This window comes from Cricetulus griseus, chromosome 7 (genome assembly GCF_003668045.3).
Source record: "Cricetulus griseus strain 17A/GY chromosome 7, alternate assembly CriGri-PICRH-1.0, whole genome shotgun sequence".
Classification (NCBI taxonomy): domain Eukaryota; kingdom Metazoa; phylum Chordata; class Mammalia; order Rodentia; family Cricetidae; genus Cricetulus; species Cricetulus griseus.
In genome coordinates this window covers 103,366,323-103,389,557 of record NC_048600.1, presented here as the reverse complement: position 1 = coordinate 103,389,557, position 23,235 = coordinate 103,366,323, and the positions used below count along the sequence as shown (strand labels likewise).

The 23,235-nt window shown below is 44.0% G+C and overlaps 1 protein-coding gene and 3 long non-coding RNA genes across 5 annotated transcripts in view; 2 read left to right on the top strand and 2 right to left on the bottom strand.

Moving 5' to 3' along the window:
- LOC118238895 overlaps window positions 1-7,990 on the top strand; it is a 49,084-nt gene extending 41,094 nt beyond the window's left edge. The window contains exon 3 of the long non-coding RNA XR_004770728.1: window positions 7,760-7,990. This is a non-coding gene — a long non-coding RNA (uncharacterized LOC118238895). The remainder of the gene's footprint in view (window positions 1-7,759) is intronic.
- The window catches only part of Mmd (monocyte to macrophage differentiation associated), a 28,825-nt gene extending 9,283 nt beyond the window's left edge, over window positions 1-19,542 (bottom strand). Inside the window, exons 1-7 of one of the 2 annotated variants that reach the window (XR_003487226.2) lie at window positions 19,311-19,542; window positions 12,514-12,595; window positions 10,200-10,360; window positions 6,453-6,527; window positions 4,877-4,978; window positions 3,173-3,242; window positions 911-1,094 (exon numbers count right to left, since the gene is read on the bottom strand). Coding sequence is in view for 1 of the 2 variants with exons in the window: in XM_027426274.2 (XP_027282075.1) it covers window positions 3,173-3,242; window positions 4,877-4,978; window positions 6,453-6,527; window positions 10,200-10,360; window positions 12,514-12,595; window positions 19,311-19,336 (516 nt within the window). In the remaining variant the exon portion in view is untranslated. The remainder of the gene's footprint in view (window positions 1-910; window positions 1,095-3,172; window positions 3,243-4,876; window positions 4,979-6,452; window positions 6,528-10,199; window positions 10,361-12,513; window positions 12,596-19,310) is intronic. The other variant, XM_027426274.2, reaches the window with a different exon arrangement.
- On the top strand, window positions 10,300-13,689 carry LOC107978989. Its single transcript, XR_003487228.2, has 2 exons — window positions 10,300-10,433; window positions 12,473-13,689. It is a non-coding gene; the product is annotated as an uncharacterized LOC107978989 (long non-coding RNA).
- LOC118238896 lies at window positions 17,810-19,271 on the bottom strand. Its single transcript, XR_004770729.1, has 2 exons — window positions 18,990-19,271; window positions 17,810-18,288 (listed from the first exon to the last, which is right to left on the bottom strand). It is a non-coding gene; the product is annotated as an uncharacterized LOC118238896 (long non-coding RNA).
- Window positions 19,543-23,235: the final 3,693 nt, after the last annotated feature.

The following is a 23,235-nucleotide window of genomic DNA, read 5'->3' as shown; positions in this document are numbered from 1 at the left end:
GAGCCACCCTGCTCACCATGCGCACGACCACAACCAACAGCCAAGTGACTATAGACTAAAGCCTCTGAAATTATGAACCAGAAGAAATCCTCCCTCCCTCCATTTTTTGTGGCTTTTTAAAACTTTAAATTAAAAACAATCTTATTTTATATGCTGATCCCAGTTCCCTCTCCCTCCCATCCTCCCATGCCCCCCACTAATCCGCCATCCCCTCCCCTGGGAGGGTGAGGCTTCCCATGGGGGGTCATCAAAGTCTGTACATCATTTGGGGCAGGGCCTAAGTGCTCCCCCATGTATCTAGGCTGAGAGAGTATCCGTCCATGGGGAATGGGCTCCCCAAGTCCGTGCACTAGGGATAAATACTGGTTCCACTGCCAGAGGTTCCATAGACTGCCCTTGCCTCCCAACTGACACCCACGTTCAGGGGGCCTGGTTTGGTCCTATGCTGGTTCCCCAGCTGTCAGACTGGGGTTCATGCGCTCCCACTTGCTCAGGCCAGCTGTTTCTGTGGGTTTCCACAGCCTGGTCTTGACCCCTTTGCTCATCACTCCTCCCTCTCTACAACTGGATTCCAGGAGTTCCACTCAGTGCTTAGCTGTGGGTGTCTGCTTCTGCTTCCATCAGCTACTGGGTGAAGGCTCTAGGATGGCACTTAAGGTAGTCATCAATCTCACTATAGAGGAAGGACATTAAAGGTAGCCTTTTGTCACAGTGATAAAAAGCAACTAAGACACAGGGAGCAGAGGAACTCTGGCCCTAAGGTGACTCTGGTCACCCTAAAGCTGGAGATGTTTGATGTCCAGTGTGGTTTCACCACTTGGGATGGTAGGGACTCCACTGTCCCCAAAACCTGTGCTTCTGGAATCACCAAATTTGCTCAATGCCTTCCAATTGTTACCCTCAGAATTACCTTGCAGTATTTTGCCCTGCACAAACCCAGCTTGATGCTTGACCAAACATACTCCTTTGTAGATTTCTGGAGGTTTCTCTCAGCGGCTATCTCCTCCCTAGGTCCCTGCCCCATGAACTGTCTCACAGCTGATTTCTGGGCAGACTGCTGCTCTCTGGGCTTGTCTTTAGTTGCTACTGGGAGTCTACAGAAAAACAATGGGGGAGGTGGTAGAATACAGAGCTCAGTTTTGGGCTTCTCTCCCTTCAAGCATCACAGTCCCACACTGTCCATGCTTGATGCAAAAAACCCAGTTGCTTTAATTCATTACCTAGTTCTCTTGCTCTCGGTGGCAGAAGGAGTAAATCTGAGATCCACAACTCACCAGCTCAGAGTGTTCATTCTTACATAACCCCTTTGATCTGGACTCTGTCTAGATAATTATCAATTCTCCAAAGACCAAGGCTCTCTCCCCGAGGCAGGCTGTAGCCTCTATTAGCAACACCTGCCTCATTCCAACCACTTCCTGGTTCCTACTTGTCTTTCTGAATCAGCTTACCTATCACTTATTTTAGTACTTCGCTCTCATGTTCCCATAGCAACCTGAGTCGTTCCCCCCCCCCACTACCACCATCAAGGACATTATAAAATTTTATTAGTCTCCTACTGAACAGAAACTGTATCTGCCTGTTGGATCCTAAGTTCTGTGACAGCAGTGTGTGAATTATCCTGCTTCATTTTCATAAACATTAGTCACTTGCTATTATGCCACCTATGAAAAGGCCGACTAAAGATTTGGGCTAGTAAAAATACCGGATAAACCTGCTTTTATGACAGCCAGAGGGAATTGACTTGAAATTCTGTTCTAATAATTAGTAACCAATCCACACAGTCTGCTTATATGGCTCTGGCTGTCCTGAATTGCACTCGAACGATAAAACAGCCATGGCCCATTTTCTCATCTCAGTCAGCTGCTTCCCTCTCCATTCTCTGGTGCCTGTACCAACTGAACTATATCCACCTATGTATATGCACACAGCACAGTACACATCCATTTACATATTTATGGATGCAGTGGTACCACATACATCATCAAGCTCACATCTCAAGGCTATATAATTTTTTTGACATTTTCACAAGCCCTATTTCCGGAATATTCAGAATGAGGTTTCAGCTCTGAGAGACATTTTTCTGAGGAGGGGCACTGGGGAGTGGAATTATGTTCTCACACTGTATATAAAACCTTAGTAATGACATCTCAAGTACAATCCTGACTCAGGGTAACCGAGAAAAAAAAAAAAAAAAGCTCAAACTAAACAAGTTGGACTTCTTTAATTAACACAGTGGCTAATGCCAGGTGTTCAACACAGGCACCGGCAAACAGAAGCAACTAGCCTAGCCAGGAGTGCTAAATCAAACTGCAATGTGTATATTTGATTCAAGGTGAGAGATGTGCACAGATTTCTAAACAGTAATTCAACTGGAAAGAGAATTTAGACTATACTACATGCAAGAGCCCACTAAAGATAACATAATAAATACTTTAAGTCCCCAAAAGTTATTTTAAAGCAAAGTTAAAAGCAAAATAACAAACAGAAACAAAGGCCACTTTCCTTTTTTAGAAAGAGAGAGAGGTCAAGCTCTAGAAAGAGAGAGAATATTACTTAAAAGACGATGGGAAAAAGAGTAAATGGAACTGAAAACTATCCAGTAGGATGCTGAAGCAAAGTGTGCGCTTTTTTCCTTCCTCCCTTCCTTTCTTTTTCTTTTTTAATTTGGAGACAAGAACTTTCTGATCTCAAACTAACCATCTTTCTTCCTCAGCTAGGTAGGGATCAGAGTTGTAGGCCACCACAATCCTAATTCTTCAGATTTTGAGTCGGCAATTCAGGTTTTCTTTCCTATAACAAATCACCAATAGCCTCTTCCCGGGATTCAGGCTCAAACACCTCCTTTATGTAACAGAAACAGCCACTTCTTTATAGTAAAATAGTTTGGCTAGACTCTTCTCTGGTAGAAGGGTGATGAATTAGTGAGGGTTGGAGGGAACTAGACCCATCATCCAAAACAAACAAATACAGAATAAACCTAACATACACAGCTTCGACAAGCCTTGGGTGGTCCCTAGTACAACTCGGTGAGAAGCTGCATTATCTACATAGGTTTCCCTCTCAGTCTATAACTAATGGACACATCATAGTTCTGAAAGGCAAAACTGTATTATTGCATCTGAGTATCAGGAATTTAGAAGGGGGTAACTAAAATTATAAAGCTGTGTCTCACCATTGATGTCACCACCAAGGCTGGAGAAAATCCCATTGTGAGATAGAAGAAAAGTTCAACCACTTTATACCTGCAGGAACACAAAAGGAGTTGGACACACATTCCAGGGATGCTTAGATCATGCACATGCCAGCTTCCCCTTTCTTCATTTTGAAAGAGAAATAGAAGCTTTGAAACTACTCAAAGAATTCAGTTCCCAGAAGGTTGAGCTCAGTTAACCACTGAGCTTCTCTCTAATATGCCAAACTAGGTAATGAGGAGGTAGGTAACATTTCTTCTAGGATGAAAAGGAAGTAAATTGACCCAGGCTGCCTAGAACAGGTATACCATAAAAGCTAGTTGTAATCTAGTCCAGTACACTATTTTTCCCTTTCTCAGCTGGGGTTGGTCCACCACCAGTTCCATCTAGAGTTAGAACACAACTTTCTTCAGGGTTGGAGTAGCAGCCACAGTAAATGATGTGTTGCCTGTTTTCTCTTCATTTTGCATGTTTATTTCCAGTCTTATCCCATCAAGCTTCAGGACGTCTGAGATCTCTAACTCCAGGGGAGGAAGAATGGGGCCCAGAGCTCAGTTTACCAGAAAGACCTGTGTTTACTCACTATGCTGTCTGGAGGGTATCACCTGGGAGTGTGAATCAAAGAAGCAAATGTCTCTTGGATTGACATGCATTACATAATACATTTAGTGTTCATTACATTCAAAGGGTACTTGGAGTCAGGTGTCTGCCATAAGCTCAGCATCAATATGTCTATTTGGTATTCTTTATTTAGATATGGTTTAGGTGACTGTGTTTGTAAACCTCATGGGTGTGGCTTCTGACATTCCCGGAGACACAATCTCATAGCAAAGTTTGTTTTCTTTTGGCTCTTACTAAGAACGTCCCAAATGATACATTTCTTCCTTCCTTCCTTTCTTCCTTCCTTTCTTTCTTTCTTCTTTCCTTCCTTCCTTCCTTCCTTCCTTCCTTCCTTCCTTCCCCTCCTCCTCCTCCTCCTCCTCCTCCTCCTTCTTCTTCCTCCTCTCTCTCTCTCTTTGGTTTTTTGAGACACGGTTTCTTTATGGCTTTGGAAGCTGTCCTGGAACTAGCTCTGTAAACCAGGCTGGTCTCGAACTCACAGAGATCTGCCTGCCTCTGAGTGCTGGGACTAAAAGTGTGTGCCACCACCACCCAGCCCAAATGGTACTTATCAATATGCCTTTGTTTATATCGCTTATACTTTTGACTACAGCTGTGCGTGGTGGGTGGGGAGTGAGAGCTGTGTCCAGTGTTAGCTTCTTTTCTCAAATATTCTCCAGATTTCTATCTAGGTAAGTTTTGTTCTGTGACACTTAAAATTGGTTATCCTTGATCACCATGGAAACTGAAAGAAGGTCATTTTCCATATGAGTTTTCTATGAAATAGATGGGGCTAGCTTGCCTCTGGATGAGAAATGAGGCACCCCCCACAGCTCTAAAATGACTGGTTGAATTGTCTTTCAACCTAATCATGACATACAGGTGCCATTTATGCCTTCCCACCCCTACCTGTCCAGCAATAGTGAATACCAAATGGAGGTAAAGATTTACTAAAAGCAATATATTTTCTATTTATGTATTTCTACTATTTTGAGGCATAAGGACAAAGGGAACTGCATTGTAACACAGGAATAATTTAGGCAGTTAATTGTTAAGCCATCAAATGGAAGTGATTTTTCTCTTACTTTTCATGGTAGAGAAATACATAAATGGTTCCTCCAGCTGCCATGAGCCAGATAAACCAACGCATATGAGATGCCAGGGGTCCAAGTTCACGGAGATTTAACCTACAAATGTAAATGACAACAAAGGGGTAAATGACAGGAATTCAGAGCCCATGCTCTCCTAGTAACACCAAACAGAAAACAATAGGGTAACAGTCCCACAATACAGCAAGGAGGCATTTGGGAAGTCTGGGTGAAATTAATCATCCAAAGGTAAGACTGTTGTCAAATTTTCATATTAGGAATTAAGCACAATTTAAAAACAGCACCAGTTAAAAACAGACATGCCAGGATGCCTGTTGAGCCTGACTTTCCCTAGCAGGACCCACTGAAGCAAAGACTGCTGGCTGTTTTATTTCTGACCAAGCTTCTGGAATGCTTACCAAGCTTATTGAGAACTCAGAATAAAACCCTGAACCGGGATCACATACCCACAGTAGATACCTAATATATACATTTTTAGCAACCTCTGCCAAGACAGAGCACGAGGAGAACTCCTCTAGCATGTGCTATGGGATGTGTCTTGTCACAGTTCAACATACCACAACATCAAGTGCCCTGGTATATTAAGAATAAATATGAAAAAAGAGTTCAGTTTAGCTATAGCCATAAAATTAATATTTGCAAATAGAAAATTAACTACAGACCTATCTAAAACTACATGGGAACAAATTCTCTACTCTGCGTGTGACTGTTCAGTTCACATTGAATTCTTGTTATATATTTACTTAAATTGCTTCACAAAAGCTTTTAAGCACGCTTGCTCTTATATGAATCAGACCTATAATTTAGTGAGAGGTACTGGGGAGGCCTTGCACTTCTTTTTATTCTAACAGATAATTACATTTCTTTTGAGTGACTGAGCCTGCATGAGCCAGATTCTAGAGGCCTGCTGTTTCTATTGACTACAGCCATGGATGGCTCAATAGGGCATTCTGCGTTTTTAAAACTGGACCAGCTCTTAATAGAGGAAAACTAAAGTTTCTTTAATTATGGCCTTTAAAGCAACAAGAGGCTGCATTTGACCTGTGTCTGAAGGGCAGTAAGATCAAGAGGACTGCACAGGAGACTACATATTTTAAGCAGTTAACTAGTTTGGTTACTTACTTAGCAAAAGAAATGAGAAATGTACAGCTATACACTAGCAGTAGGGTGAGCAGAAACAGTGCAAATTGCAAAAGGAAGATTGCTTTCCCTCATGCGTATTGACAGCACTTCCATTTGCCAAATTTCATTTTCAAATATTCCAAAAAGCAGCAGAGATAGATGGAAAGAAGATGGAGGGGGGGAGAGGGAGCCTGCTAGCTACACCCAAGTCTGCAGCACCTCTGAAACGATCCCATGTCAGACAGTCCTTCCAAATAATGTAACCAAGTAAATCAAATTGGGTGGTGGTGGGGTGCAAATGTGTCCGCATTGTGGGAGGGGCAGAGTACATGCAGGAGGGCTGCAGGGCAGGATGGAGAAGAAGAGAGGAAAGGAGCGGGGACTTGTAGTCATTAAGAGGCTTTTCCAGAGCCCTCGGATTCTGTCTCACCATGGAGTGTAGGAAGCAGCAATGAAGAAATAGATGACCATCCTGTCACACATGTGGAAACAATGCTCCACCGTCCTGTGGGAGGAAGTCAATAAGGCAAATTTGTCAAAACTTTCCGACAGGGCTATCACTCTACAAGGCCACCATTTCCATGTGCTTGTTTCATTTTTTTCATGGCATTCATAACTCGCCCTTCAAAGCTACGGCTCTCCCTTTTAATGACAGGGAGCCACAGTAAAAGCTGTATATTTTTAGGCTATCCACGCCACAGGCATGAGACAGTAGAACCCCCACGACACTCAGATGAGGTGAGTTTCCTTTTCTTTTGGAAGATGAAATTCTGAGAGGGCAGACCACTGCCTGGGTGCTATTACAGAACAGAGCTCAGTCCTAGTGCTCAGCTAGCATGCCCCAGCTGAGAGCACATCCTTTCTCTAAATGTCTGTTTTCTTTTTTTTGACAATTTCACATACATACATAACACATTCTGTCATACTAATTTCTCTATCTCTTACCAACTCCAACATCTCTCCCTTCCTTCTCCTAGGTCCCTATCCCATTTTCAAGTCTTTTGTTTTTGCTGACTTCATATTCTTGTGTTTTGTTTTGTTTTGATACATCTTTAACTTCAAACATGTCAGGGTAGTGGTAATAAGGGAAAAATCAGTAATTTAGAGCCAGCAATAACAAACATAGGTACGGCGTATTTGCTGTGGAAGGGTAGCCATTGTATTTCTAGATTGGCCCAGAGTCAAAGCCAGGAGTGTATATACAAAGATCTGAGTCACTGAGGTTGACTCACAAAACGTCAGGAAGACCCAGTATTTTGGTGGAGGTCATTTAAAATTATAAACGCAGGGGGCTGGTGAGATGGTTCAGCAGTTAAGAGTGCGTACTGCTCTTCCATGGGATCTGTTCTTCCAAAGGACCTGCATTTGGTTCCCAGCACCCATATCAGGCAGCTCATACCCAACAATAACTACAGATTCAGGGAATCTGATGTCTTCTTCTGGCCTCTGTCAGCACACACAAGGCATATATTAACACACAGGTGCATACATACATATAAATAATGTTTTTAAATATAAATTAATAAATAAATATATAAATACAGAGGATGGTCTTTATTATTTTGCTTTGAGATAAGGCCTCATGCAGCCCAGGCTAGCCTGGAACTTGTTATGTAGCTAAGGCTGGGCCTGAACTCTTGATCCTCTTGCCTACCCCAGTCACAGTTCTGGGATTACAGGCATGTGCTATAATGCCTGGACCCACGACATTATTTCAAGTCTATTTTTGGTTTGTAGGATGTAAAAGCTATCTATTGTGGAGCTTCAGCACTCAGCAGAGCCTCACTATACACACCGCTGGGCAAAGCAGATTGATAAGGATGTGTGAATGCCTAAGTAAAAACTATTACTTGTGAAGAAGCATGGTGCAGAAGCTGCAGTTTATTCCCTGCTAATTGAGCTGCAGGTCCTAATGAAGCAAACATCGACTCGAACTTCATCACCTCTAAGGATCACCAAGGAATAAAGGTAGCCGTGGACTCACGGATGCAAGATTCTACTTTGAAAGGGCTGGGAAAACAGGGTAGAGGAGGAAATTGAAAGTGTTTCATTTCTTGTTTTGAACTCCTGAGATGATTTTGATTCCTAGCAAGGCTTGAGGAGTCTCTAATTCTGCTTTCTAGACATGGTTAGGGCAGATATTCAAACCAGCAGCTAGCCCTTTGTGACACAGGTCTGTGATCTCAGCTACTGAAAGGCTGAAGCAGGATGATATTAAGGTTAAGGTCTACCTGGGACACACGGTGAGTTCAAGACTATCCTGAGTATCAAATACAATGTGTTCTCAAAAGAAAAAGTAAAAAGCGGGCTGGGGATGTGGCTCAATGGCAGAGCACTTGCCGAGCACACATGAAATCCTAGAGTCAGTCCCCAATACCACGTCTCCACAAAACAAAAAAGCTCCACCGGCCGTCATTCTGACTCACACCATCTCACAAAAAGGGGACCATCTGAGCACACAGAACACCCAATGTGGTAAATGTAGGCTGTGTTCTCAGTAGAGTGCCCAGCACAAACTTGGCAATTGGCACTTTCCTTCTCTCTCCTAGTTCTGACTTTTTTGGGCATTTAAAAAATAGTGACTGAATGCTGAGCAAAAACAAACAAACAAAAAACCCCAATGTTATGGTTTGTGATTCTAGCAATGCTCTTTCAAGGTTCAATTTGAGAGTCTTGTTTCCATTATACCTTCTCTCTAGCCTCTGCCAGGGAGGCGCCTAATACTGAAGTAGGCATCTACAACTCTTTATTGATTCAGAAATCTAGACATCAGAGCCAAGTGAGCTGAGGCAACCACAAGCATCAGGCTGTGCCAAGGAGATAATGAAGTACTCTGCCTCCATGCGGGCCTCTGGGTCCTATGACTGTGTCCCGGGAAGCCAGCACAGGTACTTTTGTGACTCTCCAACAAGTATGTCCCACAGTGCCCTTGTGGTTCAGTGCTGTGGTTTTCTTTTAATCCTAGGGAACTGTCACTTTATAGGGAACGGTAGCAGAGAGCAAGCTTCATGCAGTATTTTAATGACACGCTGAAAAAAGGCCAAGGCAGAGTTATGGTCCTCTCTCCAAGCCTGCCTCCTCGCTAGTAGTGGGTTTTGTTGTTTGCTTTGTTTTGTTGAGACAAGAGTCTCACTCTGTAGCTCACTGGAACTCACTATGTAATCCAGGCTGGCCTCAACTACATGACATTTTCCCATGTACTGAAGTCCTGGAATTGTAAGTATGAGTGTCATTGTGTCAGGGGAGACTTTTTTTTTTTTTTTTTGACAGTTTATGAAACCAATGGTATTTTCTTACATTTCTATTTAGAAGCCCAGTCTCATTTACATAGCTCAAACTGGCCCCAAACTTCTGATCTTCGCACTTCTGCTTCCTTCACGCTAGGACTACAGGCATGTGCCACCATGCCCAGCTCGATTTCCCACTCCTCTGAATGACCTGTCACCTGCTCCAAGTCTTGCGCTTTTCTGAAAAGTGTTTACCTCTTTGGAGTTTGAGCTACTCAAGCAATGAATGTTTTATTTGGCAAGCATTCATTTTCACATGCTCTGGCCTCCTGTCTAATAGTAACAAATATAAACACTTTCACTTTCTTATTGATAGGCCTTGCAAGGACCACCGTATAGTTTGGAAAGCACCTCCCAGTTAATCTTCACTACCACGGATCTCCTGCTCGCCTTGTCCAACACTTGTCAACTTATTTTCCAATTTACCACCTTATTCACTTTATTGCATCATAATAACTTATATTATGAGGCAGCATAATAACCTCCAGTTTCATAATGAAGAAACCTTGGGTGAGGTGGAATTACTTACTCAAGGTTAAATCCAGGAGGATTGGGGCGCAAAGTTCAGTGTCCTTGCCCAGCCACAGCCATGGCTGTCCTGGCATTTCTGGTGTGCATGAGAGAACTAGAAACTAACTCTCAGGATTTTAGCTGCAAGACCTAGAAAGCCAGCTAGGCCACTGCTTTCTTAGATGCGAACAAGGCGGCTGGGTCTTCAAAACTCTGTCCAATCCAAAGAGAATGCCTAGAATTAAGGGACAGCTCCAAGCCTACAGGATAGGAAAAGGTCCACTCTTCACCCTCCCGACTGAACTGTGGTAGCCTGGGACCCGAGAACACGCTTAGTCAACTATGTTGATAAACACCAGAGGTGCACTGACCCCATGTACCTTAAGTGGCTCTTTTTCCATGATACTATGTGAAACACCGTGGAAACGATGAAGAGGGCACAGAGGCCCATCCCGTAAATCCATGCTGTTATCTTTTCCCAGCAGTCATCAGACAGCCGATGGAGGAGGGCACTGCCCACAATGGCTGGAACAATGAGGAACTGGGAGGAAGGGAAAGAGAAATGAATACTTTGGCATCTACGGGATCAAGACTTCCGCTTAAAAACCACAGAGGTTTGCCAATTCTTAAGTTTTAAGGAAACATTTGTCTCCCTTGGATAATCAAAACGAGAGGTAGATGAAGTTAGCCACGGCACTGGAAGCAGGTGTTCCTACTTCAGGAACTAGGCCAACCAATGGGTGCACAAACAGGACACAGCATTGCCCAACTGTTGCAAAATAGCTGTTCTTTATCCTAATTTCATTAAACAAGAGTGTATTCCATTCTCCTCTCTAATCTGATACAGAGTAGGCATTTAAAATATCCAAACATCAAGTATAATCTAGAATCACCAGAGAGGTCCTGATTCCCAAACATTCTATCCTGTCTGCAATCTTGCTATTTAAGTAAAGGACACATGAGTGAATTAAGTCCATATTATATTATATAAAACACCACACACACACACACACACACACACAAATCAATTGTTGAATTAGAATATCCTGGTTTTTACTTTTAATTTCTTCATTTTTATGTATTTGAGAGTGTCTGCAGAACAAAGGGGCTGGCAGGCTTTCATCATTTTAAATAGTACATGATGAATAATCCATCCCTGAAGCCCAAAGTTTGAGGAAACCAAAATCTAAGAATTCTGATTGACCCCCCCCTCTCTCCCTCCCTTCCTCCCCTCTTTCCTTTCTAAGGACTAAGTTGGTAAGGACTACTTTGAGCTCTCCCTTCTCTATCTCCTAAGTGATGCCACAATGGTCAGTTTCTGTGTTATATTTTACACCCTAGACCCAAATTTCAACATCAGATGCCAGTTTTCATTGGCCCAGTACAAGACAAGAGCAGGGAGAGTAATAGTGTTTTGTTTTGTTTTTTTTTTTTCATAAAGAAAAACTTGTCTGGAAAAAATATCCCTACAGATTATATCTCCTTTACTCTTGCTGTGTGAAGGCATCCTCTCTGTTTGTATTTGTTTGTGGTATTGTTGTGTTTTGAGACAGGCCTGCAGAATCCTTATTAGGCCTTCAAATTGCTAGCATGTATCACCACACCCAATAATACGTTCCCTTTAAAGAAATGATGGTGATAGATACTTTCTGTCTTTAGAAATATCGTGGGTCTATAATACTCCTGAATATGCATTACTTAACTAGATCACTTTTCTAAAACATTAGCATGGGGTTTTTATTGGTTTTAACTAAGTTGCCCTTTAAGCACTGTTCGTTCTGTTACTTGTGACTTGTGGAGAAGAGGTAAAGAGAATTCAGGCCCATCCTACACGAATGTTATTTCTGAAGGTAGGCTGTGTAACATCCAAACCACTGCACTGGCCCCACCCCATCTGTAATGTAAGCCTTGTCTAAATAGCCATCATTGAAGGAACAACTTCATCACCTTCCCTACCTCTTTCAGAATATCTCAGACATGGTTTCTCTCCCAAGGTCTCACAGAATGAAATTTCCAAAGAGAATAGTAAAACCAAAGGTAAAGGAAATGTATAATGACAGGAAAATGCAATGGTCACTATGAAGGTGAGAAGATTTAGCCTGTCCCTGTCTCAGAGAATCATTTGGTGAAACAAAACAAAAAACCCAGACAACGTCCGGGTGGTGGTGCACACCTTTAATCCCAGCACTTGGGAGGCAGAGGCAGGTGGATCTCTGTGAGTTCAAGGCCAACCTGGTCTACAGAGTGAGTTCCAGGACAGGATCTAAAACTACAGAGAAACCCTGTCTTGAAAAGCAAACACACAAGAAAAACAACAATCCCAACAACAACAAACCCTCTCCCTTTTCAACAAACCATGACTTGCCCTTGCCAAATCAGCCCAGTAGCTAATTTCGTTCAAGGTGCCATAGCATTCATAAGCAAGCTTCTCCAGTGTCCCTTCACTAGGGTACTTACTTCCTCCTCTTCTTTTGAAGATGTATTGAGGCACGCATGGGCTACAGGTTAGAGTGTCCAGAGCACTCTCCATGCTCACAACTTTCAGATTGTGGTGACATAACCCACCACTGCCATTCAGGTACTTAAGGTCACAAGGCTGGGTAGTTCTAATCACTTGTGTTGACGTTACTAAAGAAGCCTTTTGTCCCACCAGAGCCCTGTGTAAAGGACAGCGACAGAGAAGTTTGTACTCACTGCATGTGTGTAGCAGTTAGCAGCATGTTCGTAGCAAGTTGGTTTGTAGCGGCCATTGGCTGGGGCCCGATGGTTCATGAAACTATGGAAACAGAGAAGCCATCACATGAGACACACTGGAAACCGACCATGCTGGAAGCCTGCAGTGGTTATTCAGTCTCTTCTAAATGAAAAGGTTGCTGTTATCAACAAGAAAACCAAAGCCATTAAAGAGGTGTCAACTTGGCCCACAGCATTGAATCGAAAGTAAACATCTAGTTTATTTGATGAAACAGCCCTTGAGTTTGCTCAATAGATAAACCTCGTGCCAAGCAAAGGCAAACAGAAACTATATCAAACTCAGCTGTGCACCCCAAATCAAAGGAAAGATTTCTGTTCCCCCCAGCCCCCCCAACTTTTAGTTATTGTCATTAAACAAAAGGGTACACATTACATTTGAAAGGTTTCTGCTTTCTCACTCGAGACACGCAAAGCTTTCTGTATGCAGATCTGTACAGCCTGCATCCCACATTAGAGGGCCTGCCAGACTAGTTTTCCTGTATTGTATTACCTGTTCTGGCACCAGGCAGCTTATTTGATACCTGGCTACATCCAGGCCACCTAAACAAGTAGACACATTTTCACCTCCATTCTCCCTGAGTGAGAAGAGTTTGCTTCAAATACTGCACATATTATTAGTACTTGATGCTGTGGCTTTAAAACACATACACGCAGCCTGGCAAAGTTGCAGAGATGCTCATGGTCCAGGCTTCCCTTCAGGCTAACCTTACCATAATCAGCAGAAGGATGAAAACATGCATTCCAGAGGACTGCTGTTCTATTCTAGCAAGTGGGTGAGGAGAACTCTCCAAAACTAACCCCACATTCACGCCAGGCTTGGTGATGTCTGCATCATTCTGACTATTCTCTGGAGGCTAACACACACACACACACACACACACACACACACACACACACACACACACACAGAGAGAGAGAGAGAGAGAGAGGGAAGGGGACAGAATAAAAGAGCAAAGCAGTAGGCAAAGAGAAACATATGGGTAAAGGCCTTGACAGCTTTGAAATCCCAGCACTCTACCTGTCAATATGTTCAGTAAACCCCCCAAAAGAAACCCCAAAACCAAATAAACAAAACAAAACAAAACAAAACAAAATAAAAAGCTATTTTTTAATCCAGATAGTCTAGAGGTCATTTTTGTTTGTTTGTTTGCCAGTATCCAATCTGACCAATCTTTAAACTTTTTTTTAAACAAAAGACAAACAAATATTCTCCCCCGTCGCATTAGGGGGAACCTGGTTTCCTCAGATCAACCAATGAAAGACACAACAGGTAGTCCCCCAAAAGTCCATACCCAGTGCATAATGGACATGGGACAGTGAAGATGCTTCACTTGGACTAGAGACTTAGCTAGGCCCTAAATGAACTAAGTGTATCCACTGGCCAGCTTGAAGAACAAATGATCCACCTAATAGCTTCAGAATTTATCCAAGATATCCTCGAACTCGGATGTGCATGTCCCAGCCTACTCTCCTTTCCCCTGGTAATCCCCTAAATTATATCACTCATTTCCTATGGGGTGAGAGAGCTGCTGCGCAGCTCTCATAAGCAAAAAGAAAAATAATTACACCCCGGGGAGGAAGGCTTTCGTACTGCCCCAAGCACCTGAGGATCCACCACATCCTCTCCCTGAGAGGAAACAACTGAGCTCCGAGGAGGAACTTCAAAGGGTGGAGAACGAGCTTCCAAAATGGTTGAGGATGGATGAAACGGGAAGTGCTCCGTGTAGGGTGAAGTAGGAGCTGTCTACCCACCACCAGGCTGAGGACTAAAATAGCAACTTGTATCTCAAGCAGCCCCAGTCTAAAAATAGTCAGACCATTACAGAGCGTGGGGGAATAGACTTTCACATTTTCTCCTGCAAGTGAAGAAGCTGCATGGCATGGCCACGTCTGCTGGTCTCTGCCCGGGCGAAACAATTCAGGTTAAAAGTAAAGTGGGAGGGAGGGGAGATGGCTTACTAGGTAAAATATTTGCTATGCGAGCATGGAGACAAGTTCAATCCCCAGTATGCATATCAAAAAAAAAAAAACAATAAGTTAGCATAGGTATATGCACCTGTAGTCCTAGTGCTATGGAGATGGAACAGGCAAATCCCCATCACTGGTCACTTAGCCTAGGTTACTTGGTAAGCTCCAGATTCAGTGAGCTCCTCAGTCTCAGGAATTATTGGAGTGATTGAAGAAGACACCTGTAGCTGGCCTCTGGCCTCCATGGGCATGCATACAGTACACATGTGCACATGAACACAAATACACACATCTGTGCATACACACGCAGAGGACAAAGAAAGAGGAAAAAAAAATAAGGAGAGGAGGAGGAGAGGAGAAGCTATAGAGAAAGAGATTCCTCTCTTATGGCCAACATACCCTGTCCTGATAGATGGATGGGTTTTATACTATAAACAAAGGGGAAAAGCAACTATCCTGGGAGCATTTTACTGTCTGGGGCTCAGTGAGAAAAGACAATACAGTTCTGCTGGGAAATGATAATACAAATTTTCAATTTCTCTCCATCTGCCAGAATGCAATCAAGCCTCCTTCTCCAAGTTTCTGAAGAAACCATTCCTGAGGCCTAAATGGAAAAGCAAACGCAAAATGCAAATAAACTCCTACACCCTAAGCCTATTCTCTCCAACCCCAAAAGACTGAGAAAGGTTTACATATGAGAGAAAAAGGGCCCTCATTTATTGAAATCATTTCTACCTAATGAGAAAGCAACATAATGGCTACTCAGTGCCCTGGGCAGTGGAGCCAGCATGCAGGGGTACCCAACCTCCTGACACTGTGACAGGATACTGTCATCTACAGGTATCCTAGGCCTCATTCACAGCTATCCTGAAATATACGTGGGCCATGGACTGGATTGACACGCCTGCAGGGGCTCTGATTTAGTTCTGAGTGTGGCAACCACATTTAACAAGATGAATAGTGAAGTAGGGCTTAGTCACTTCCTTTTTCAATATTCTCTTTTGCCTCAGGCTTTTGGGTTATTCTTATATGTTCTTTGCCCCACAGTATTCCACAGCTATGGAGGGAAAGAACAGTTTGTCGCCAACCTTTATACATCATTAGTACACTAAATCCAGATCCAAGCACTGGGCTCTGCAGGTCTGCAACTCATCTAGCAGAACTCATAGGCATAAGACCAAACCCCACAAGTTGAGTCTCCTGTGTTCTCCACTCCCCAAGTCCAAATATTGTCTTTCAAAGTATATTCCAAATCAGCTCACCACAGCAACTCCATAGTACCCAACAGAAAACAAAGGCAGGATGCAACATCTCCTGTGAAATTGTAGCCTCATAACTGGCCCTGTTGCCTGTCCCAATGCAGACTCTTCTTCATATGGCAGCCATAACTCTCTATTAAAAACAGATCAATCGTGCACCTCTACTTAAAACTATCTTTCAGCTTCCCAGAATGCTTAGGGTAACACTTCAATGCATTCCCGACTCACAAGCCTCGATAGCTACTCCCACCTTCTTGTCTTATCTGCTTGAGGGCACCGGCTCTTTACTTCTCCTTAGAACATTACAATTGCTTCTCTTCCTTCCAGCTAACTCATGTCACTTGCTAAGAGATTTCCCAGACATCACCAGTACCACTTTGGCCTTCCCACCCAAGAAGAGTACATGCTGTAACAGTAAGAATTTGGTTCCTAAACATATTTTTTTAATTCCGTCTTTTCACACTAACGCAAATCTACAAAGGTGGTCTTCACTATTTTATTTCCAGTTTCAAGCACAATACTCATCTTTTGCTGAAGCTTAATAATTGTTGAATGGACGGATGCAAATACAGCCCTCCCAGCTACAGAGATAACCCATAATCAATTTGCTTTTAGTAGAGCCAAAAGAACCCTGAGTCTTATGAACACAAAATTCAAAGGCCATTGCAATGGATATCCTCAAGGCCCCTTCAACACCACTGGATGCTGCAACTTTAATTGACCCTATGCATAGCACCCTGCTACCACACTAGCTTCCTCCTAGGCCTGAGCATGGCATTTCAGGCAGTGCCACTGTCAGTGATGGCACCCTTGGCAATTACTAAAGGAAGGAGGATAGAAGACCACCCCATTCTGTGGCTCAATGCTCTAAGAACCGGTCCAAAAGACATCAGACATGTTTTTGGTTTTGAAGGAGATGCTTTTCCAAGCACTCAATCTAAACTCTAATCAGTAGGGTAGTCACAGCTAGGGCTGAGAAAGAACGATCCTTTTCCAGTGGAGAGACAGAAAGGGTGAGCGAACGGTGGCTGCAGAGATGCAAAACTGAACTCCAAGGTCTGCCTCTGCCAACCTGTACCACTTGGGGCAAGAATTTTGTTACTCTCTAAACTTATCTGCTTTTCCATTACTTGTAAGTTGAAAAATATGCAAGTACCCAGCCAGTCACTGGCACAAACAAACAGGCTGTAACTGAATGGTAATAGTTACTATCATGTCAGAGATGTTAGAGAAGTGTGTCTGTCTATGTGTGTGTGTGTGTGTGTGTGTCTGTGTGTGTGTGTGTGTGTGTGTGTGTGTGTGTGTGCAGGCACATGCTTAGGTGTTTGGAGAGACTAGACAGAAAGGAATAAAGCAAGGCACAAAATATGCTGCATCCCAGAGGAATTTTCTTTCACACCCTAAGTTTTTTGTTTTTTAGGAGCCACGATTGTTATAATTGTTCCCTTACAATCTTCCTCCATATAAATGGCAGAAGTCTGGAAGAAGATCCAAAGCCACAGACAGTAACCGCCCAGTTTCCACTTTGAGTGAATCTGCAAGGTGTTCTTTTATTTAGGCAGAGCATAAACTATGGTCTAACGAACTGTTCCTCAATGGAGTCCCAACACATCTATCAGGAAAAAGAACATATTGTTCAAAGACAGTGCATTAGTAGTGGAATACTACTTTCAACATTTTGATGTGTGAATCACAATCATCAGGACTTTTCTAACATTACTTTGTATTTGCAGGCTTATTTTCAAGTCAAATTGATGCTTATAAATAGTCTTCCAATCTAGACTATACTAGAAAAGCAGGTAATGAAGGGATTACGTCAATCAAAATCAAAGGAGACCTAGGGATCAAGAAAGACACAACTAATATTTGTGGAGTACAATAACATGTAACCACTCAAAAAATTACATTTTATGACACTCCAAAAGATAATCCCTGTGTTTTCTAATTTTTGAATAGGTAAAAGATTCCAAAATAGGATGAGAGAAAATTCTGCCCATCAAAGAGATTGCTCAATCAGCTGAAGTGGCTTTTATTTTTCCATTACAGAGCTCTTTGAATGTTGGTGCAACAAACAAAACCAGACACTTTCATTCTTTTTATAGACGTATTCAAAGGGACAGAAAAGAAATACAAACTCTTCATCAAAAAGGGAAGGGGTAATTTTTCAGAACATAGCCACTGTTCTCTGAAAGCAGGAAGCCCACAGACATGCAGAGAAAACCAAACCAAATAAACCACACACACAGGGCATGAGGAGGTTCACACACATTACAGTCTCTCTTAAATCCATGAGGTTCTAAACAAGACCAAGTCCCTTTTGCCTTTGGCATGGATTCTGAGTTCCCCTCCAAGAATAGTGTCAGGCATTCAGCCACCAAATAACAAGCAATATTCAGAAGGCAATCCAAATCTTCAAGCTGAACCCCCTCTACTGATGTCAAAGCCCACACTCATCCTTTGTATGCATACTGGCTCCTTTCCTTTGGGGCTGGGGAGGAATGAGATAAGCATTATTAATGGGTTAAATGACCAGATAGGGAAACTAAATTGTAGATTTACAAAAAAAAAAAAAAAAAAAAAAAAAAAAAAAACTACTTCAAACTCAATCAATAGCCTGCATGGATGATTTCATGCATTTCTGCTTTTGGATTCCCTGGCACCTCACAGTAAGCTAGCCTGTTGGTTGTGAAGGACTGTGAACGGGTATGGCTGCCAGGCTCAGACAAAGGGATGGAGAGTTACCAGAAACCCGACGGGTGAACTTTCACCCACTTAAAAGAAATAGAAAAGCCCAGAGCCTTCTTTAGGAACAATAGGCCAGAGCCTTCATCTCATCATTCCTTCAGGACAGGTACACACAGAGAAGGGCCACTGTGCCCCTCTAGTTCGGGCGTCCCCAACACCTCTCCAGTGTAGAGCAGCCGACCCACCTTCCGGTGGCGCCTCCTTTCTCCCCATTTCCTAAAAATAGGCTTCTCAAAGGCAAGTCTCTCCACCTGAATGCGAACTTACCCCTGCCAAAAGCCCCCAAAGCACACTATTGGGCTCTTAGAGAACCCCTAAACCTGACACCATCGGGCAAAGCTGGACGCAGGGAAGCGTGCCTCAGTTTCCCTGTATCTAGGGCCAGTCACAGACAAAACACCTAAAACGCTCAGGCCAGACCCCCTACCGCACTGTAAAACAAACCTCGCCACAGTGTGTGGGAGCAGCCCCAAGAGACCTCACACTGGGGTTTGTACAAGGATGTTTGCATAAGTGGCCTCGAGGGGCTTTGAGGCTGGGGTAAGGCACTTGGAGCTAGAAGAAGCCGTGTCTGCATGAGGAGCGCAAGGGCCAAGCTGGGTGTGCAAGCCGATGGAGGAGGCAAGGCAGACGCGGAGTCCCGGGGCACAGATCTCGAGCGGCTTGGAGGAAAGGGATCGCAGGATTGAGGGTCTCCCTGGGAGCTGGTCCCGGTCAGGGCTCGGGATTCACCGGGATGGAGCACGCGCCCTGCAGCGCTCTCACCGCTGGAATCGATTCCTGAACCGCATTGATCCTCCGCTCCTCCGCGGGGGCCGGGAGCTCCGTCTCGTCTGCACCGGCGGCGGGGCGCACGGGCCTCATGGGTTTGAGCTGCTCCCGAGGCCGCCGGCGTGCCAGGCGGGAGCCGCGCAGCTGGGCAGGGCCGGAGTGGGCCACGCCGGGGGTCAGCACAGGGCCGGAGCCAGAGCAGACGGCTGGGGGCGGGAGGGAGGCCGCTTAAACGGCCCGGGAGCCTCCCGCCTCCCGCCTCCCTGGCTCCTCCGCCCCGGCCCGCGCCCCCGCCCCGGAGCCCGGCTCCGCCCCCCACCCGCTCCGCCCGCTGCGTGCGCCCGCGGCCGCCTGCGCGTCACCGCGCCCAGTGGCCAATCAATACCCGGAGCGGCAAGCGGCTCCGCTGCCATTCATTTCCCCTGAAGCTCGGAAGGTGGGGCGGAACCTCAGGGAGGAGGGGCGTGGTTAGCGGAAAGGGGAGGAGCGCTGGGAGGGTGGTGCTCTGCATTAAAGCTTTGAGCGTGCGAGCTGAAACCGAGAGGAAGAAACATTGTGTAGGAGATGGCCCCATGATCTTAAAAGCAGCTGTGCAGGAAGTGGCAGCAAGCAAGGACCTCTCTCTGCCTTCTAATCCTGGGCCCGTGCAGTTTATTCATCCTTCATGCAATTCTGCGTCCTTCCTTTCATTTATTTCTTCACCATTTACGCTACTGGGAAGACAAATTATTAACCTGTCTATCCCATGAAGAAGAGATTGGAGTCTCTAAGAAAAGGGGGTACTCCCGCAGAGATGTTCTTATATCATCCATTTGGTTTTCTATTTTTTTAACCTAAGAAATAACCAAAGAAATCGGGGCCCTTTTGCTAACCCCTTTTAAAGCAAAGAGGACTTGCCAGAAGAGCTGTGTATAAGACAGGAAGAGAGAAGATTAGAGATAGTGAACAAGAGTCAGAGGAATACTAGAAATAGCAAAGTGGTTGACATTTGCGGGGCGGGTCTGGACCGCTCCTGGAATCTAGGTGTGCTCCCCTCCAGGATTCCTGCCCACGCCCGTCCCTCACTCCTCAAAACACCTTCTTGAGGTGCTTAGGGCCAGGTTCACAAGTGTTTACTCTGCTTTCAGTGAATGAAGAAGCATCCCGAAACTGGGGAACTGTTTCACCCATTATTCTAGTTTCCTGTTCTTTAAGTGCCCAGGAGTACTTTCCCCAACTATTGCATTGATCTTGATCTTGGCAGGAATGGACATCGCATTCATGTTACTCATTTCACAGGTAAGGAAGCCAAGGCTTTGACAGGTGGCACTATCCACAATAGCTAAGTTATTGAGTCAGTCTAGGCGCCCATCAAAGGATGTGGAAAGAACATGCGGTATGTGTATAGAGGCAGCATGAAAAATTAGTCAGCCATAAGGAAAAATAATCTGACTCCGATATGTCAGGGCATTGATCTGCAGGGTTGAGTGGGCTGGTTGAGCTGGCTAGACAGATGTCTATTTCCTTGTTTAGTTCCAGGTGCTTCCATCCCAAAGCTACACGCTTAGTTTAAAAGGGCAGCTACCCCGATAGAGGCCTGAATCATTCTTCAGCCAAGGGTCTGAGTATCTGTTTCTCTGAAAGACCTTCCACAATGCCGTGTCCTCACCAGGGAAATGGATATCATCACCACACGAAGTGAAAGAAACCAGACTTAGAGAGACAATATTGAATCTTTTCTGTCATATGTTGAACATAGAGAAAGAAAAAAGTCTTCAATATAGAGGGGGATCAGGGAGAAGGGAGATTAAAAGGTGGGGGCAGGATAAATCTGTTCAATTTATACTGTAGGCACATATTCTAGTTTCATGTCTATGGCTGTGCTAAAATATCCTGACCAAAAACAACTGTGGGGAGAAAGGAGTTTACTTGGCTTTCAAGTTAAAGGCAGCAGTTCAGACAGCTTCAAACAGCTGATCACATCCCATCCACAGTTAAGAGGAGGACAAAACATAAACACATACATGGTCACTTGCTGGTTTGCTTGTGCTAGCCTCAGTTTCTCTTCTCATACAGTTCAGGGGCCCCTGCCTAGGGAAAGGTGCTGCTCAAAGTGGGCTGTCTTCATCAATTCACTTCAATTAAGACAATCTTCCACAAGTCAACCCAACATAATCAATCCCTAATGGAGAGTCTTCCCAGGCGACTCTAGGCTGTGTCAAGTTCAAAAAGCTAAACATCATAGCATGTCTGAAAAATGTCTGAACAATGAAGCCTATTATTTTGTACAATCCACTGAGTGAAAAAGAAACTAGTCTCATTCAAAACAGATTCATATGCAGCTTCCTCTAACACTAAGCCCCAGATACCTTCAGTATGCCAACTGCCCCTCCCTAAATTTTAAAACAATACAGTTCTTAAAACGTGCTTGATTTCTTTCCACTCACAGTAGAGCCTGACAATTAGCATAGATCGAACATCTACCAGTTGGCTACTTGACACTCCCCAGCTAAACGGTCAGTGGTTCAGTGGGTGGTAACAATGGAAGTAACTAAAGAGATAAGTGAAAATTAGCCGCATGAAATGATGACATAAGGGATGGGAACAAAGAACCATAATTATAACAGATGTACCACTTCCTTGGGTAACAAAGGGGAAGTTATATGTGAGAGGGCGTGAGAAGTCTCTGTACTTTTCTGTCAGTCTTGTTCTGAACCTAAAACTGGGAAGATTTGCTTTTGTTTTTTAAGACAAAGAAATAAAATGCTGATGCATACCTCAACATGAATGAGAACCTTGAGAACATTACTTGAGATGGATAAAGCCAGTGACAAAGAAAGCGTCATATACTATAGTATATTATATATATAGCTGTAGTGTATTAGCCAGCCAGCCTAAGTTCAATGACAGACCCTGTTTCGAAAGTAAGGTGGCGAAGGAGAGAGACACCTGACACTGACCTCCGGCTTTTGTACAAACACACAAACTTTTGCACGCACCCACATAAACATGTCAGCCTACACATTTGGAGTGAGATGCTGCTTCACATCTTTACGAGGAGAAATCCCAACTGTAATTGCAGAAAAGAAGTACTGGCTTCAGTTTAGAAACTGAGATTAAGATAGTGGGAGCAGAAGAAAATGGAGTGGTTTGGCTATTTATTTATTTAGGTTATTGTTTGTGGATTTTCTTTTGTTTGTTTTTCATTAACAGAACATAAGCGTTCTTCTTGCATTTGGGGATATAGGCCTCTGTACAAAACTGCAGACACATGTACAAAACAACCTGTTCTTTATGTGAAGAGATTTGTCATTGTGTAGACACCAGATGCTGAAGCAGCTTTTGGGAAAACACCTGCTCTGCTGACTGAGGCACACAGGGTCCCGAGACAGGATGCTGATGAGACTAGCAAGCACCTGGATCCTGCTTCCCTGACAGTGATGGAGCAATCAGAAAACAATAGATCTGCTTAGACTCTGCCTTGAGATGCTCTGGGAGGAGGCAACAAACTTTTTTTTTTCACTCAGATGTGTTACTGCTTTATGGTTTATCTCTACAAATGACAGAGTAAATCGACTACTTGAATGGAAGTCTCCTGGCCTTCCCCCTTTCTTCAAAGGAGAAATGCCTCCTTTTTCTGTTCTTCTACCCACATTCTCTGAGCTGGGAAGATCGTTTGTCTCTTAGTGCTCAGTCCCTAGACTTTCCTGATGAAAGTAACTGAAGAGAATGATGGGAAATGAAATGATGACCTGGGAAAATGTGAGGGACAGAGATACTATGATGACTGATCTTTATTGTCAGCTTGACTGGATTTGCAATCACTCAGCAAGTATGTCTCAGTTGTATCTCCTGTGGAGCTTCTGGGAAGGGCTTAACTAACAAAGGAAGACCCTCTCTGAATGTGACTGGAACACCCCATGGGCCAGGCTCCTGGGCT